Source organism: Strigops habroptila, chromosome 1, assembly GCF_004027225.2.
Source record: "Strigops habroptila isolate Jane chromosome 1, bStrHab1.2.pri, whole genome shotgun sequence".
Classification (NCBI taxonomy): domain Eukaryota; kingdom Metazoa; phylum Chordata; class Aves; order Psittaciformes; family Psittacidae; genus Strigops; species Strigops habroptila.
This window is the reverse complement of record NC_044277.2, coordinates 53,981,269-53,997,110: the sequence shown is the minus strand read 5'-3', so window position 1 is coordinate 53,997,110 and position 15,842 is coordinate 53,981,269. Positions and strand designations below refer to the sequence as shown.

General features: G+C 38.1%; 1 protein-coding gene across 1 annotated transcript in view; it reads left to right on the top strand.

Moving 5' to 3' along the window:
* SPIRE1 (spire type actin nucleation factor 1) overlaps positions 1–15,842 on the top strand; it is a 130,777-nt gene that overhangs the window by 81,951 nt on the left and 32,984 nt on the right. The window contains 2 exon segments of the mRNA XM_030482696.1: positions 9,179–9,262; positions 10,376–10,540. Of these exon segments, the coding sequence (XP_030338556.1) occupies positions 9,179–9,262; positions 10,376–10,540 (249 nt within the window).

Genomic DNA, 15,842 nt, shown 5'->3' with positions numbered 1-15,842 from the left:
TTTCTTTTGTAAGCCAAGGTCTACAGTACCTTTGAAAAGTAGGAGAAGATTTTACAGGCTGGTCTAAGAATTTTGCTGCTGCAAGAGGCAGAGGTGTTCCACCTCTGCACACATGCTCCCGCTGTTTTCCTTCGAATGGTTCTAGGAAACAAACACAGCCAATACCAAAAAACCCAAAGCATTCATTCCTTGTGACATTAATGAGCTGAATCAGCTCCTTAAAGGGTCAGATGAGTCTCAGAGCAGCACAAGAAAGTTTTTACCCTCCTACTGGTGGTGGAAGATGCAATCTAGTCAGACATGCAAGGGACTGGTGCTATCTTTCCTTCCTGGTTGGGATGCATCTGTCCAAGGTGGGGAATCCGCCAGAGATGTTTTTCTGTTGCATGGGATCAATTTTTGCCTCCGCTTTTCCTCCAGACCTACTCAAACTGAAAGCAATTTTTAAGCTAAAGCAGTATCACAGAAGGATAATTTTGACAGTGCCAGCATGGCTACAGACCCACTTGTTTTCTGAAGTGTCTGAGTTACAGTTCATCTGCATCCCATGCCCCTGATACAGAGAGCAGACAGGATAGGGTGTATCTGTGCTAAATCTGTCTCCTGAACCTTCACGTTAATTTCCCATCTCAGTTTTTGGCTGCTCCTTTGTGTTGTAACCACTGAATGTACCAATTCAGAGACCTGTGCTAGAAACACCTCAGCTAACAGCCATTGCAAAGACCATATTGAGGCTCAAAGCTAAAACCCTTTTGAGTTCTTTCTGCTCAGAGAGGAATTATGCTTCCAGTAGTTCTTGAACACTTTGGCCACAGTAAGTAGTAATAAGGTATCTCTGTTGTCTGTATCTAAGTAAAATACTGTGTTTAATAACCATTTAAAATTAAGCCTTAACATTATTTTTTTTTCATCATTTTAAAAGTAGAGGGGTGTTTTGAATTTGCAAATTATTTAATCACCTTGTAATTGGATGTAAAAATTCAACGACATCTGATCACACCATAGAGCATACTATGAGTTAATCCCAAATGAAAGAAACCATTTGCCTTTCAAAGGCTATTAGGGATTGATTCAAAGCACATTTAGGTCAGAGGAAGTAATCCTTGTAGATGGAATTTTGGCCCTACTGAAAGCAGTGACACTTTTATTGCTGCACCTAACCAAGGGCAGAATTTTGACCTTTTAATTTCATTTTACTCTGGATCAGTCCCCCAGTGGGCATACAAGAAATGACCAAGAAAGTTATCTTACAAAGAGCTTCTGGAATCTGAATACTTCGGGTTTATGATGTGCTTGATCCTTGCTTATAGCTTTTATGCAACTGTAAATTGGGAATGTATTTAATTTTGAAAATAATACAGTGTACAAAGGAAAAAGTATGTATGAAGAAAATACAAGGTGGAATGCTGTAAAGCTTGTTACACCATTTTAAAATGACCTCTGCAGTTGATACTTGAGGCAAACAGTAATCATATGATCGCACTAGGTTCATGCCAGTAAAAGCTGTGGTATTGTTTATATGCTCTTCTCTCTTGCAAATACACGGAAGAACCTTAATTCATGAGGAATAAGGTTAAATACTATTCAAGTTAATAAATTTATTTTCCTTTTGTTATTGTCATGTGAGTATTGGGTATAAAGGAGAGAAACATAAATACTTCAGTAAGAACATTTCAATGTCATGAATTTATGGTGATAGCACTGGCAGATAACTGAGTTACATACATCAACTCCAATAAAAAAACCTTACACTATGTAATATTGTGTCTGTGACACTGAAAATGACAGGAATTTTAAACTATTAGTTTATTTCAAAACCTGACAGCTTTATTTGGAGATCTTCCTTTAGAATCCCTCTCACCTAGACACAGTTGTGGACATGAGATCAAAATGAAATTAAAAACTCTAAAAAGGGGGGGAATCCTCTAAAATTAAAATTAACATTCCTATGAACAAAAATTATTTAGAAATTCCTTGGATTCCTTCTAGGGCCAGTGGATGGCATATGGGTGTCTATTTCCCACGTATACGAAGTTCATATTTCTTGCTCAGTGGGTGCTTAAACAGGCAGCTTCCCTGTAGTGGAAGAGAATTTTTATCTGCAGATATTCACTTGCTAGGAGTGGACCAAGTATGACCTCTCTTATGCTGCAACCCAGGACAGGTTTAGAAGGGAAATAAACTGTGAAAGAGGCAGAAAAAATATTGCTGTGATGCTGTGTTCAATTTGGCATTGTAAAAACTTGTCAGGGTTTTGAAAGTTGCAGGATTTCATGAGGCATAGATCAGGAGGCAGGAGGGACAGGCTTATAGGGCTGTAACGTGTTATTGCTTATATGTATACTGAGTAGTCATGTGCTCTCCAGTCTGTTATGTGAACATCACTGTCATATAATAAATGGAGTGTAGTTTCAGGAAGGGTTTTACTAGCATGCGTTTGGGTGAGTGTATTAATCAGAAATGATGAAGCAATGAGTGAGCTGCTCAGGTCATCTCAATGGATGTCAAATAAAATGTTTTAGGCAGTTTGTCACATACTTGATGCCATGTGATTATTTCCAGTCTGACTCCCTGTGTATGAAAGGTCAGCAGTAAAGCTGACTTGCAGACAGGGAGATATACTTCCATTCTTAAAGAGAATGAAACGTTTAATGTAGTGGATGTGCAGGACAGGACTCAAGCCAGAGTTGAGAAAGCTGTGGTACTACTATAGCAATAGTACAAAAATAAAAATAGAGTAACAGTAGTAAAAATACGTGTTTCTGTGGAATAGCAGCAGCAATTCCAAAGGTAGGGTTGAAATTCAGCTAACTAGTTTGATCTAACTTTGCATCTTTTAGCAAGGTGAAGTTTTTCTAGCAAGTTTACTGGCATGTTTTTTCAGCTTGCCGGCAGCATCTGTATGCAAGGTGCCCTTGCTGCAGATCCACTCTGGGTACCATCTGCTGTCATCTAGAAGTGGTCTTTTGATGGGCCAAGACCTCTTCACTCTGTATTCTGCTGTTTAAGCATTTACAGCTGATGGCAAAAATGGAGTACAGCTTGTTTCTCGTCTCAAGCAGTGAGCTTTTAAAACTGCAATAGGAAAATTCCATTAAAAGGGGATCTCTTTTTTTTTTTCTTCTTTGTGTGTAGGGAAAAGTGGCAAACAAAGGAAATGCATGTATATGTGGTGAGGGGGAAGATAGTTTAAATATCTGGATCTCATGTGAAAGAAAATATTAATCTGTTTTAGGATCATCCAGAAGTCATTCAAATCACTTTTGTTGGCACTTAGCCATAGACAGAACTCTAGGCACAAATAAGCGATGTCCATGAGAAAAAGCAAACATTCCCGCTGTGAAGTATCTGAAAAGGTCATGCACATTGCTCTGAAACAGCATCAAGTGTGGCTGGGAGAGACAGGGGCAGGCTATGCAAGCATAGGAATGCAGAAATTGCTGCTCCAGATTGGACTGGGGATCCCCCTGGTCTAGTATCCACATTGCTTTCTTGAGGGATTATCTGCCCTAGTCCTCCTTCAGCTCCCTGTTACTGCCCAGCCTTGCCTTCTACTGGAGTTAGTGCTCCACGTGTGCTTCGTGGCTTAGTGAGCCAGCAGTGTGCCCTTGTCACAAAGATGCCTTGCAGTGTTATGGGCTGCATTGGGAGAAATATTGCCAGCAGGTTGAGTTAGGTGGTCCTTCTTCCCTACTCAGTACTGGTGAGGCCACAGCTGGAGTGCTGGATCCAGTTCTGGGCTGCCCAGTACAAGAGAGACGTGAACATACTCGTAAGAGTCCAACAAAGGGTCACAAAGCTGGTAAAGGGACTGGAGCATCTCATGAGAAGAGGCTGAGAGACTTGGGTCTGTTCATCCTAGAGAAGAGGGGTCAGGGATGCCATCAAAGTCTAAATACCTGAAAGGAGGGTGCAAGGAGGATGGAGCCAGGCTCTTTTCAGTGGTGCCCAGTGCCAGGACCCGACGCAGTGGGCCCACACTGAAACACAAGAGGTTACCTCTGGCCATAAGGGAACACTTTTTCACTGTGAGGGTAGCCGAGCACTGGCATGGGTTGCCTGGGAGGTTGCCCTGGGTATATTCAGAAGCTGCCTGGACATGGTCCTGGGGAACTGGTTCTGGATGGCCCTGCCTGAGCAGGAAGGCTGGACCAGCTGACTTCCAGAGGTCCCTTCCAACGTCAACGAGCCTGTGAGTGGTACTAGTAAATAGTGATGCCAGCCTGTAGCAGTGTAGGCTGTGGGTGATAAACTCCACAACTGGCACAGCTGGTGCTAAAAGACGCCATGTGATGCTGGCCAGCATAAAAGACAAGAAGTGTCCAGTAGGCAGATGTATCTTAATCTGCCACAGTAAGTTTTACTCATAAATTTTTTAGAGATAGATGTACACCCTAAAGCATCAAAGTTAATATTCCTCCCAAACTAATTAAGACTTTGTATATTTTCATAATTGCCTACGTCTTCTGTTGCAGTGAAAGTCCATGTTGATCAAAAACTCATCCATAATTTCATTACCTGCAGTATTACTTGTAATTAAGTTTTTGATAGAATACAGATAAAGCTCACAATCTCTCATCTTCGTACTGTTCTTTTAAATCATGTCACCTTTCATTTCTGTTCCTTCTGATGTAAAAACGTATTTCTTTCAGTCTGGCTGGGTATATTTCCATCTGATCCTTATGAAAATGTAAACATACAAATTGGAATTACATACATGAGTAGAAACAAATTTTTTTCCCTAGTTTCATACCATGCAAAGACTCAATTGGAAAACAGTTGATTACCAAAGTCAAGTGTTACTTTCCATTTAACATGGCTATATTGGTGCATTATTTGTGCAAAATATGATAATAGAGGTAGTTAATAGGTACCTAAACAATGTTAATGGCTAACTTATTTTGGAAACACAGTCACTAGCCAAGTTACTTTTAATAGTCTTGTGGCTGTAAAAGCTGTTAAATACCCTGCTGTTCAGATTTTCAAAAAGCATAGCTGGAGAAAGAAACTAATTCACAAATTTTTCTGTTCATAACTTCGTAATTTTTGCCTACACTTCCAGGCTTCCAGTAACTCCGCTTTTGCAAGTGTGGTGTTGCCAGGCTGCAGCCCCATCATGATGTGTTTGATTCCTCAGTTTAGGAGCTTTAATAAGGGAAAAGGCTGCTGGTTTGATTTTGTGAGGTTTCTAATATTTATTCTTTTTTCTTAAGTGATGCAGGCACTGCCAGTAAGTGTTACCTGCACTTGATTGGAGGTTTTTTACTTCTTTTTAAACAGTTACATTAAGCAGTATGGTGATTATTGCAGAGCTGAGTTAAGTGCATCAACCCATACCACTATATATGAAGAACTTTGTCTGATATCCACTCAAGAGGTTTTCAGGCACTGATTTAACTGATCCTGTTCCCACATTTTAATTGAATGAGGTTTGGGTCTTTTCAAAGAACTAGAGTAATACTGCTGGCCAAACCCTTGGAATTTAAACCCAAGTTGGATAGCTGAAGATATATAAAAGCAGTATTTCCCCATTGTGCAGGTTATATACTTTTTAATTGAGCCTAGAGGTGCAAGAATATTTTATTCATTTCTCAGATAGCAGCATAAGAATTACATGCATCAGCAAACAAATGATTCCTAATTACAAATATAAACTGGAAACTGCAGTAGACTGTGTTCTGCAATAGGTGAAAGATGAAGTCCAGATCTGGATTCCCAAGAATACCATCTTCATTAAAACGTTGCATTTTAGAGCCATTCTGTAGAAGTGAGTCTCTGATGCTGTGCTGACAAGTGCCTTATATAAACTCCCATCTGTCACTGAGCAAAGGAGAGCACATCTCAAATGTGGGACACACAGCAGCAGCAAATCAGCTGCTTGCTTTTAATAGTACAGCAAGACGTTTGAAGACATTTGGTATTTTTATTGCTAGCTTTTGTCACAAAATGCGGGGGGGGGTTAAACGGCTAGATGCTGTAATGGTTTAAAAAAAGCCAAAGCTGTTGAAACAGTCATTTCCTACACATCCAACTCTTATTTCCTGAACAAACACCCAGGCTGTAAAAGGTGAATCAGGTCAGTGGTATGGATCTGAGGTTCTGGAATCATTTAGAAAAACCCTTTTAAGGTGTTTCTGCTTTCTGAAATGGAAACCCATTTAGGCCATGTATTTATTATGCTGTAAGAGCTTTTCTTAAGCCATCATCCCAGAGGTAAGTACCAGTGGCTACAGCATCTGAGGTTACTCACAGGTTTTGGATCACAGTTAAGATCTGACAAAGTGTCTATTGTATTTTAAATGTGTTGGTTTCTATAATTTACAATTGAAACTGATACTGAAACCCACTGATGCTGGCTGAGTGTGCTAGAGGGAAATGGTAATATTTCAGTTAGCCTAGAAGTTTAAACATAATCATTTGTCACAGTGAATTTATTAATTCCTAAGCAGCACCTGACATGTGGACAAGAGGTAAAGAAGCCTTCCTAAGCGCTGGCTGCTAGGATAGAGCACTTGCTGTTTCTTTCTCGCCTCAGTCCTCCAGAGCTTTCTAATTTCTATAATGATGGAGATTCCTTTCTTTTCTACTCTTCTCCACTAATTGCAGGGTGGGCTGTGGTTAGGGACCTGAACCGGATGCCGAGGACAGGAATGTACTATCTCTACAAAGTGGGTGTCTATGCTGGTACAAGGGCAGCAGCTGGAGCACTCAGCACTAGGATGGGGAGTAAAAGGCGCTCAGGGTTGGCAGTAGCCCGTGTTTGTATCAGCCCCTTTGTACCATAAAACTGCACTTTGAGAGACTTATCTCTTGGCTGGCAGGTTTTGCTTTTGCAACTCTCCGGTGCGTGGTAGCCAGCATCACTTACACCTGCGCTTTCTCGGGTAGGAACTCTCCCTCTAGCTATGTTCCAGAGCAGTTAATTAGATGGTTACTTTATTTGGAAGATCTTTCAGCTGTGCAAGGTGTCCATCCCCCCGCTCTGCTGCTTGTTTTCTGCCGTTAGGAAAAACACATTGTAATCTTTTTAGCTTCATGGAATATTTATGTCACTCAAAGGCATTAGCCTTTGGGCATAAAGCAGCCCAGTAAACTGTATGGTAGGGAACGTGGTTCCCGAGATGGGTAATTGCCACAAATCTTGTTGAACAGTTGAAGTATAGATTAAGCAGCTGGAACATGTGAGGTTTTTAAAAATTAATGTGTACCTTCCAGTATGGAAGGGAGGGACAAATCTGACAGCTGTGAGTTCATTCACTGAAGTTAGCTTTTTGATTATAAAGAGGACAAGGAGAAAGTACCAGAATGATTTTATATTTTGCAGTTTATCAGTAAATGTTAGCGGTTTGCAGGAAAGCGAGTAGTTTACAGTTCACAGATACTGTATTTGAAATGGTTACTGAAACTGTATGATACAGAAAAACCGAAAATCTGGGTGGTAAAATACACATAAGCAAAGGGTTTGTTACTCATTCCTTCCATATTTTTTTCTTTTCCTCTTGGATAAGGGTGATTGCCTGTAAGTGTCAGACTTTCTGCTGACCGCAGCAACAGGACCAACACCGTTTCCATGCAGACATTCTTTCCCAATTGGGTATCCTGTGGTGATACTGCAAGTCGCGCCAAAACGTTCCCACATTGTCCCATGATACGTTTGCTTCTGTAGTGTAGGTGATTCATGTTTTTCCTAGAGTCTTCATGTAAATTCTGTATTTAATTTTTATAGGACAATGGTAGTATTTTTCCTTCGATATGAAAGCACATCTGTTACTTAAATAAGACAATAAATAACCCATCTGTTCTCTTTCCAAAACCCCTGTGGTGGCTGACTCACATGTGCTATCTCTATAACCAGGTTTTTTAGATACATGCACTCTGTTAAATGTGCAAGTTAAGCAATGTTCCAGTGCTTCCATTTCTTGCACTGAAATGTTGGTAGTTTTGGAACTACTTCGGGGGTGTGTGTGTGTGTGGTGGTAAATTACAAAATCCGCTTATTTTTAGGTTTTCTGGGAAGCTCAAAAGCTAAATTGAGGCTGTGATTGTTCAGTTCCATTAAGGGAAGAGTTCGAGTGCTTAAAGTGAAAAAAAGCTTTTTGATAAATAAATACATCTGTCAGACCTCTGACCTGTTGCTTTAGTCTCATAAAATAAACAAGTAGTTACAGAGATTTAACTGTCCATTTTGACTACATTAGTGAGTACTTAGAAAACAGATCAAATTAAATATTTTTAAAGATTTCCTGGAAAACTCTGTAAAAGCAGAATGAAGTACTGAGAATTTGTTTGTACTGCTGATTCCAGAACATTTCAATACAAAACTAAACCCAAAAATAGAACTTTTGAATGTAGTTATTTATATGTATAAGATAATTTCTATAAAGTATTTAAAAAAATAATCCTTTTTACAAAAGCCTTTTAAATCTTTCACTTGCATTTATGTATGTGCAGGCTTGCCTGTTCTTTGGTCTGCTGTAACTTTTAATCATTTTTCATATTCTTGTTGGTATGACAGCTTTTTTTTGCTTTTCCATATTTCCATGATATACAGCAGTTTTTACCTTTGAAAGATCTGTTTCTCTTCCTTGCATGATTTTGTTACTGAGATTTCAGAATCTATAACCATGTTATACAGACTACTTAATTTCAATATATTTGCAAGTCTGTTGCTAATCAGTTTAAAGGATTTCTCATAGTTTATTTCTCTCCACAACTAACTTTGTGGGAATTTCTTCTTCTACAAAAATGAGCTGTCTTGAATTCAACAAATAATAGTGATTTTGGTATGAATGGTATCCTTACCAGGTCAGTAATGTTTTCTGTGTTGTAGCTTAACAGACCTAGTAGGTGATTGGGTTTTATTCTGTGCATAGCCCAGTATTTTAGGAATATTAAAATTTCTATGTAATGTTTTTGCTCTGGCTATTATCTGAAGTTCTTTCATATTCAAAACTTTAAGATTTTTTTTCCCTAGCATTTGAGGCCCACATTTCAGTTAAGAGAAATATATTAAAATGGTATTTCAAGTTACTTTTACAGCATTACTGTGCAACTCATGAAACGTTTGGTAGAGTACCCAAACAACATAATTTAACAGATGTCAAAAACTAAGCTTCAGTTTTACTTGAGAGAGTAATGCCACCATTCATTTATTGACTTATTTTCTTTTCATTGACAGAATCTGAAGAAGATTCAAGAAATGGACAAAGAGGCAAGTGATGAATCCAGCACAGATCTTGATGACTTAAAAAATGCTGACTGGGTAAGACAACAATTAAATAGTGATTCAGCATCATTACAAGTAGTTTATATTTCTTTGTAATGCTTACCTAAATTTATTTGGTTTATATCAAAATCAGCGTCTGGGCTTATTTTTAGTATATGAATTAATAATAACTCATGACAAGTTAGAACCAAATGGATTCTCAACGTTCCTTCACAGACAAATGAAGCAATACCAGTATCCAGGCATTACATTTTTTCTTCAGATTGTTTTCATGGAGAAGCTTTTGCAATTTAAAAAGAGTAGACTGGACATTTAGACAGGTATCATGCTGACTGCCCTTCAGAGGGGCAGCCATGCAGAAGGCAGTCACCAGCTGAATTTCTCTGATGATGAAACAAAAATGTTACATAGAAATTGTTAACAGAAAGTAGCTTATTTTATTTTCTAGTTCCAATTCTTGCCAGTTCACAGAGGAATATAATGAGGTCCTCAAAAGTACTTGATTTCAATCTCTCAGTCTATCCACCACCTGTTCTTTCTCCTCTCCAGCCATTCTCACTGCCCAGAAAGTGAGAGGGAGGTGTTAGTGCATGGTGGTCTTGCAGGCAGAGCAAAAGGAAGTTGAGTACTGAGAGGATATTGGTAGACCTCAGGATTTGGAATCTTTCTTTCTATAGAAACTTGCCAATTTCTATTTGAAAAAAAAAAAAAAACCTCCTGTGAAAATTTACAAGAAAGTTCTGGGCCTAAGGGAGACAAAGTTTTGGATTCAGTCACTGTTTTAACTGACATAGTATTAGCTGTAAGTCTAGAAACTTTCCTGGTGTGCTTGCAGCATACTTGAAATGGTAATAGAAATGGTGTAGTATGAGAATTTCAAATCCTTTTTCTGTATTATCTTAGCAATGAACATCACTTGAAGTGAGACTCTGCAGTCCTGCTGAGTTGCATCAAAGTTTTGTTACATTCATGAGGATTAAAAATAGGCTTCTGTAAAATAAAATAGGTTTGGGATGAAGTGTTAAAAATAAAATAGTACAGCTTTACATATTTGGTGGTGTCCAAAGGGGAAACGACAACTTTGGTTTAATCTAGGATGGTATCCAAGCGTAAGATATCAAATAAAATTTCTCCCTCTTTTCTCTGCAGGCTCGGTTTTGGGTACAAGTGATGCGAGATTTACGGAATGGTGTTAAACTGAAGAAAGTTCAAGAGCGTCAGTACAACCCGCTTCCAATAGAATATCAGCTCACACCCTATGAAATGCTGATGGATGATATTAGATCCAAACGTTATACCTTAAGGAAGGTCATGGTAAGTCAAGATTGTTGCTAGAATTTGTCAAATCTAAAATGTTTTCTTCCTTTATTATCTTCTTCTTTTCTTCTCTTTTTTCCTGAGAACCTTGAGTTGATGAGTTCATGTAGATGTTCATTTCATGTACATTACTTAATGTTCATGTTTTTTATATGACATCTTAAATTTACGTACTACATTGAGGGGAAAAAACATGAAATCAGCAAATGTTGTGTATTTTGTTTTCCATATGGCAGGCATTTAAAATTCTGCAGGACATACAAACATATCATCTCCTTGAACAAATGACTTGTGTTGGTTTTAGGATAACCTTAGGAGTCATATCAAAAGTCCTGTCACGCATTTCATTGAGAGGTTGTTTTAAGTTTTTTTTATTGGGAAGAACATTCGTCTTGAGTTACAACATAATTTCAGAATGTAAAGTGCTACCATGTTGTTCATAAGTGATACTGTGGTGGGAAAGGAAAACCTACAGTGGTTGAAAACTTGTATTACCTACTACTTATATTACAGCATTTAAAACATATGTTACCATGATCTGTTATGAATTTTAAAGGAATACTCTATGTAAAAAATTATAAATCTTCCATTTGTAGAAATTGAGCTTAATTATTTTCGGCATATTCTATTGCTGCTTTCAAGTTAAGACAATATTCTAAAGCAAGCTGGAGAGTGTTGATGTATCCTCCTCCTAGATACTCATAAAGGTGCATGTAAGATTGACTTGAGGCATACTTTTTATCAGAATCCACTTGATATTTGCTAGTGTCTCCCTGTTCTTTCTTTCCTTTTGGTTCATACTGTGTTCAACATTAAGATATTCTTCCTGATAAGCTAGCAACTGATCTAAAGGGCTCCTTATCCTTAGTAGGACATTTAAACCCCTTTGTCAGAGGCATGTATTTGGTCAATATCAATATTTATACCTTGCACTTACTTATCTTTGCCTGTTATTTAGCTACAGTGGAAGTATTGTCTTAGAATATTCAGTGTTAAAGTGTATTTGCTTTCCTGACAAAACCTCACGAAATCTTTGTGAGAAAGCTGTGAATCCACCAGAAGAATTCAGAGATGGGGGTGGGGGTGGGAGATGAGAGAGACAGAAAGCATGTAGTTTGTTCTCTCAGAGATCATTAAGAAAAAGAATAAAGGAGAAAAAAATTGGAGCAACTACATGGGGAGCAAATAAATGAGTTCTGTTACAAATGTAAATGGCTTTTATGTATGAGCTGAAAGTACTTTCCTAATCAAGATCTGGATTTAGACTATCAGATTGTATTTATTTTCTGCAGCAGATGTTGCTTAAATGTTACATCAATAGGGTAAAACACATACCCAGGTAATCATGTTATCTGTCTTTCTGCCAAGAATTCAGAGAACTGTGCTAAGTGATCCTACTAGCCACTGCAAAAAAGGAACAGTCCCCTCAGGACTTTGATTACTGTATGCAATCAGGATAGTAGTTTTATTTGAATGGGAACCCTTGGGTCATCTAATTTTGCTTTTGTCAAACTAGACTTTAATTCATCTTCTGGTGAGCAAGCTCCTGCCTCTTCAGAAGAGATTTTCTTCATTATATGGTGGGTCTTGAAGGCACAGCTGCTCCTCTGCTCATCCAGACTCTCGCTGCATGCAAAATCCCTGCAAGAATCTATTTTTGCCCTGCTATCTTGTCTACTAGGTAGATTGTCCAAAGTGACCTCTGGACATAACATGAATTGGGATTACAATAAGCTACAGGTACAAAACCTGTAGGGCTGCCCGTGATGCAGTTGCTGGCTTCATCTGACAGCTGCTAGCGACACCAAGTTAGAAAAATAACTTCTTTCTTATTAGAAATCTTAAATTCAGTAATGTGGATTCTGCTGCAGGGTCTACTTGAAGAATGCGCAAAGCATGCACAATAATAACAGTGCAGCTGGCTGTGACATGTGGAGCCTGAAGGATTCACAGTGAATTAGAAGTTCAGTTAGATTGCATAAATACATCATCTTTTAGCTGACTGTCATGGGTCAAGGCTGATTATAGGTATTCCTATCAGAAAAAACTGTTGTGGTTCTTGAGAAGAGGAGAAAAGGACAAAGAATCCTAAATCAGAATTTTAAGGCAGCTTGGGAAAGATGGATTATGTTTATTTCTATCAGTCAAAATGGATTTCGGCAAAATTCTTATTAAAAGCGATATTTGCTTTAAATTTATAGGAAGTATTTTAGACTCAGTAGCTTGTGAAAATGCATATGCTTCTAATGATAACAAGAGGTTAAGTAAATTTTTTATGTAAATAAGATGCAACATGAAGTCTTTACTGTTCTTTGTATTAGTATAATGCTGTGTTTAAGCTTAGTGCTCTGAGTAGAAATTAGGAAAGGAACAGATGTTCCTAAAAGGTGCATTATTTAGGAACTGTTTTGGTGTTTCAGACTGTCAAAAATGTTGATAGGTGACAATAACTGGACCTGTCCTCACCTGTTTTCTGTCGTAGTGCAAATATTCAAAATGTTTTGAAGATGTAAAATGCCAAAATCTGAGCTTTTCATAAATAACTGGTTTTGTTAGTTTCAGTGACGTTGGCATTTCTATTTCAGTATATATGCAAGTAATTTCAAATTTGTCATCTCTCTATCCTGGTGCAAGAATCTTGTTTCCATGGTGGTTGTGGGAACAAGATACTTTCATTCTGGCATTTTATAATCTTTAAATGACAACCTGCAGGGATTTTAATTTTTCTCCTATGGAGCACTCACTCCCCAAAAGTTAAAAATTGTGAACATTGGCAGAATCAACACTTGGAAATGGGGAAATTTTAGAATTAAGTTACTCTTACAGGCTTATTTTTTCTTTATTATGCATATGTGTTAAGCCACAGCTTTGAATTCCACATTGATTCACAATTAGCTCTCTTTCCTGCCCACGTCCCCTACTCCAACACGTGGACCATTCACTGTAGTTCTTGAGCTGGGTTTATTGAACAGTAACTGATAACTCTTATGTTACTTACTCACTGCATGCCTGTAAGGAATCTTTTATGTAGTATTCAAACTCAGCATTATGCTGCATAACAGTTGAATTCTTCATAGGTAACAGTGCTTTTGGCTTCATGTTTGAGCTCTTCACAAATGCCTATGATGCAGTGATATTAGCTTGGCCACGTTGCAAAAGGGGAATTTAGGCATATAGGTTGAAGCTATTATTATCAAAAATATCCAGTAATTTGAATGTCTAATCTGAGAGCCCACTGGCATGGATGTTTGGGTATTTTTAACCAAAAATAATTTCTTTATTTACGGTATTTAGCATCTTACACTACTTACATTAAATACAATAACAGCTGTGCAGACAGTATTTTCATAAGTGAGATTTCAGATGTTTCAAGCTGGATGTAGAGAATGTAAGGAAAAGACTTTGACCAGTTTGTCCAGCTGGGCATTGTAGAGTCTGTCATTCTCTTATGCGCAGGTCTGACTTAGTTTTACTGGGCGATATTCAGCTGCCTTAAGCAGGGAACTCTCCTTTTCCGTTTTCTGCCTTTGTCATGTGTTTCTGTAGAAGTTCAGGAGTCATCCTCAGTAGAGCAGTAAGCTTTACAGTTCTTAATTATGCTTTAGGGATATTAGAAGAGTGACTCTGTGTAAGTACTATGGTTATCATGCGGGATCATAAACTTGTATCTACAGTAGATGTGCAGGAGCAGCCATGTGAATACAGTGGCTTATGATGTGAAGTACCACAGCACTTCATTCTTGGACATGGATGTTTGAGCTTGCTTTGTGGTGTCATATACACACTGTGTAACAACTCTGTTAACAAAAGCGCTATACTGTCTGCATAATGAAAGATGGCAAATATGTATCTCCTTATAATACTTTAATTCACAACAGAACTTTACCATTAGCTGCTCTGGAAATGATGTAGCATGTTTAAATGGCTGTTTAGATCTCTAAATTTCTGGTTGATTTTTATAACCATTGGTTATGCTTTCTCCACACTGACAGTTTTAATGCATTTACAGTGTTTCGAGGTATTTATTGTTGGTTGTTTTTAACCCTGCATATATCATAGCTGCATCTGTGCAATATATCTCTGATTTAGACTTTAGTCAAGAGCCATGAATTTTAATTAAAGTAAAAGATGCGTGTGAAATTGCTCATTAGAAAGAGAATTAGTTTGAGTAAATAAATAGATCTAGTGTGAACACAGAGGATAAAAACTTCCCCTGTGTCTTTCATATCAGTATCTTATTTGGGCACCAAGAGTAAGAAGGTAGGTTCTGCCGCTGGTGCTCCTGCTCTTGGCTTCTTGGCTGTGAAACATCCACTTGCTTTGCCAGCAGCTCCCCATGTATCCTGTGGAAAATCACTTAAGAAAATCTTACATTTCTCCTTTTCCAAATCAAATGGGGAATACTGATACTAATTATACCCTGGTGGCTTTAAGTCAGGGTGTAGAGTGCCCTGAGGTGAAAGGCTCAGAGCCATGTATTATTTATTTCCTATTGTCATGCAGAGGGTTATTTCCCCAAGGCTGGAATGGAGATTATCAGTTTACAAAATGGCTGATGGTAATAACTTTCAACTTCAGCTATCAACTTTGACATCTGATGAACAGTGACTCAGGGAAGAGAGACTTCTCGTTTCATTAGCAAGCTTGCAAAGCATGCTGGCTTCAAAATATTGCTCAGTCTTTAAACAGAAGAAATCAATCACACCACTTAAAATAATATTCTCTTCCATCATAAAATGTCAAATCAACATTCAGTATAAACCTTTTCAATTTTAATTTTTCTGCACTATTTTTAGGAAGGTGATGCATGTTGCAGAGTTTAGCAGTTTGGTAATCTCTGCCAGGCTACGTGAAATTCACTCTAAGGAAGCTGTGGAGGTGGGAAAAAATAGAATTTGGAACATGTGCAGGGTAGGATCCTCCAGAAAGAGTTCCTGGGAAAGCAGAGTCCCCCCACGCGGGACTCCACATCCGCTTCCTTATTGGGGAAGGGATGAATTTTTCAGCCTGGAAACAGAGCATATCTGAGGTGAGCAGAACTTACACAGAAGCTGTATGGCATTAGTGAAGTTCAGTTATGGATCATATTCAGGTGACCTTACGAGCATTTTTCTGACTGCAGTATTCCTTCTGGTTAGCAAAAGTGTATGAGATTTGACAAACCAGAGCTGTGTCTTTGCATATATTTTCTGGCTACAGAGCTTGTATGAATAATCTCCCAAAGAAAAATGAATCAACTGGTTCATTTATTTTTCAAAGGAAAATATATATATAAAAAAAGGTGCTGAAATTAGGGGCA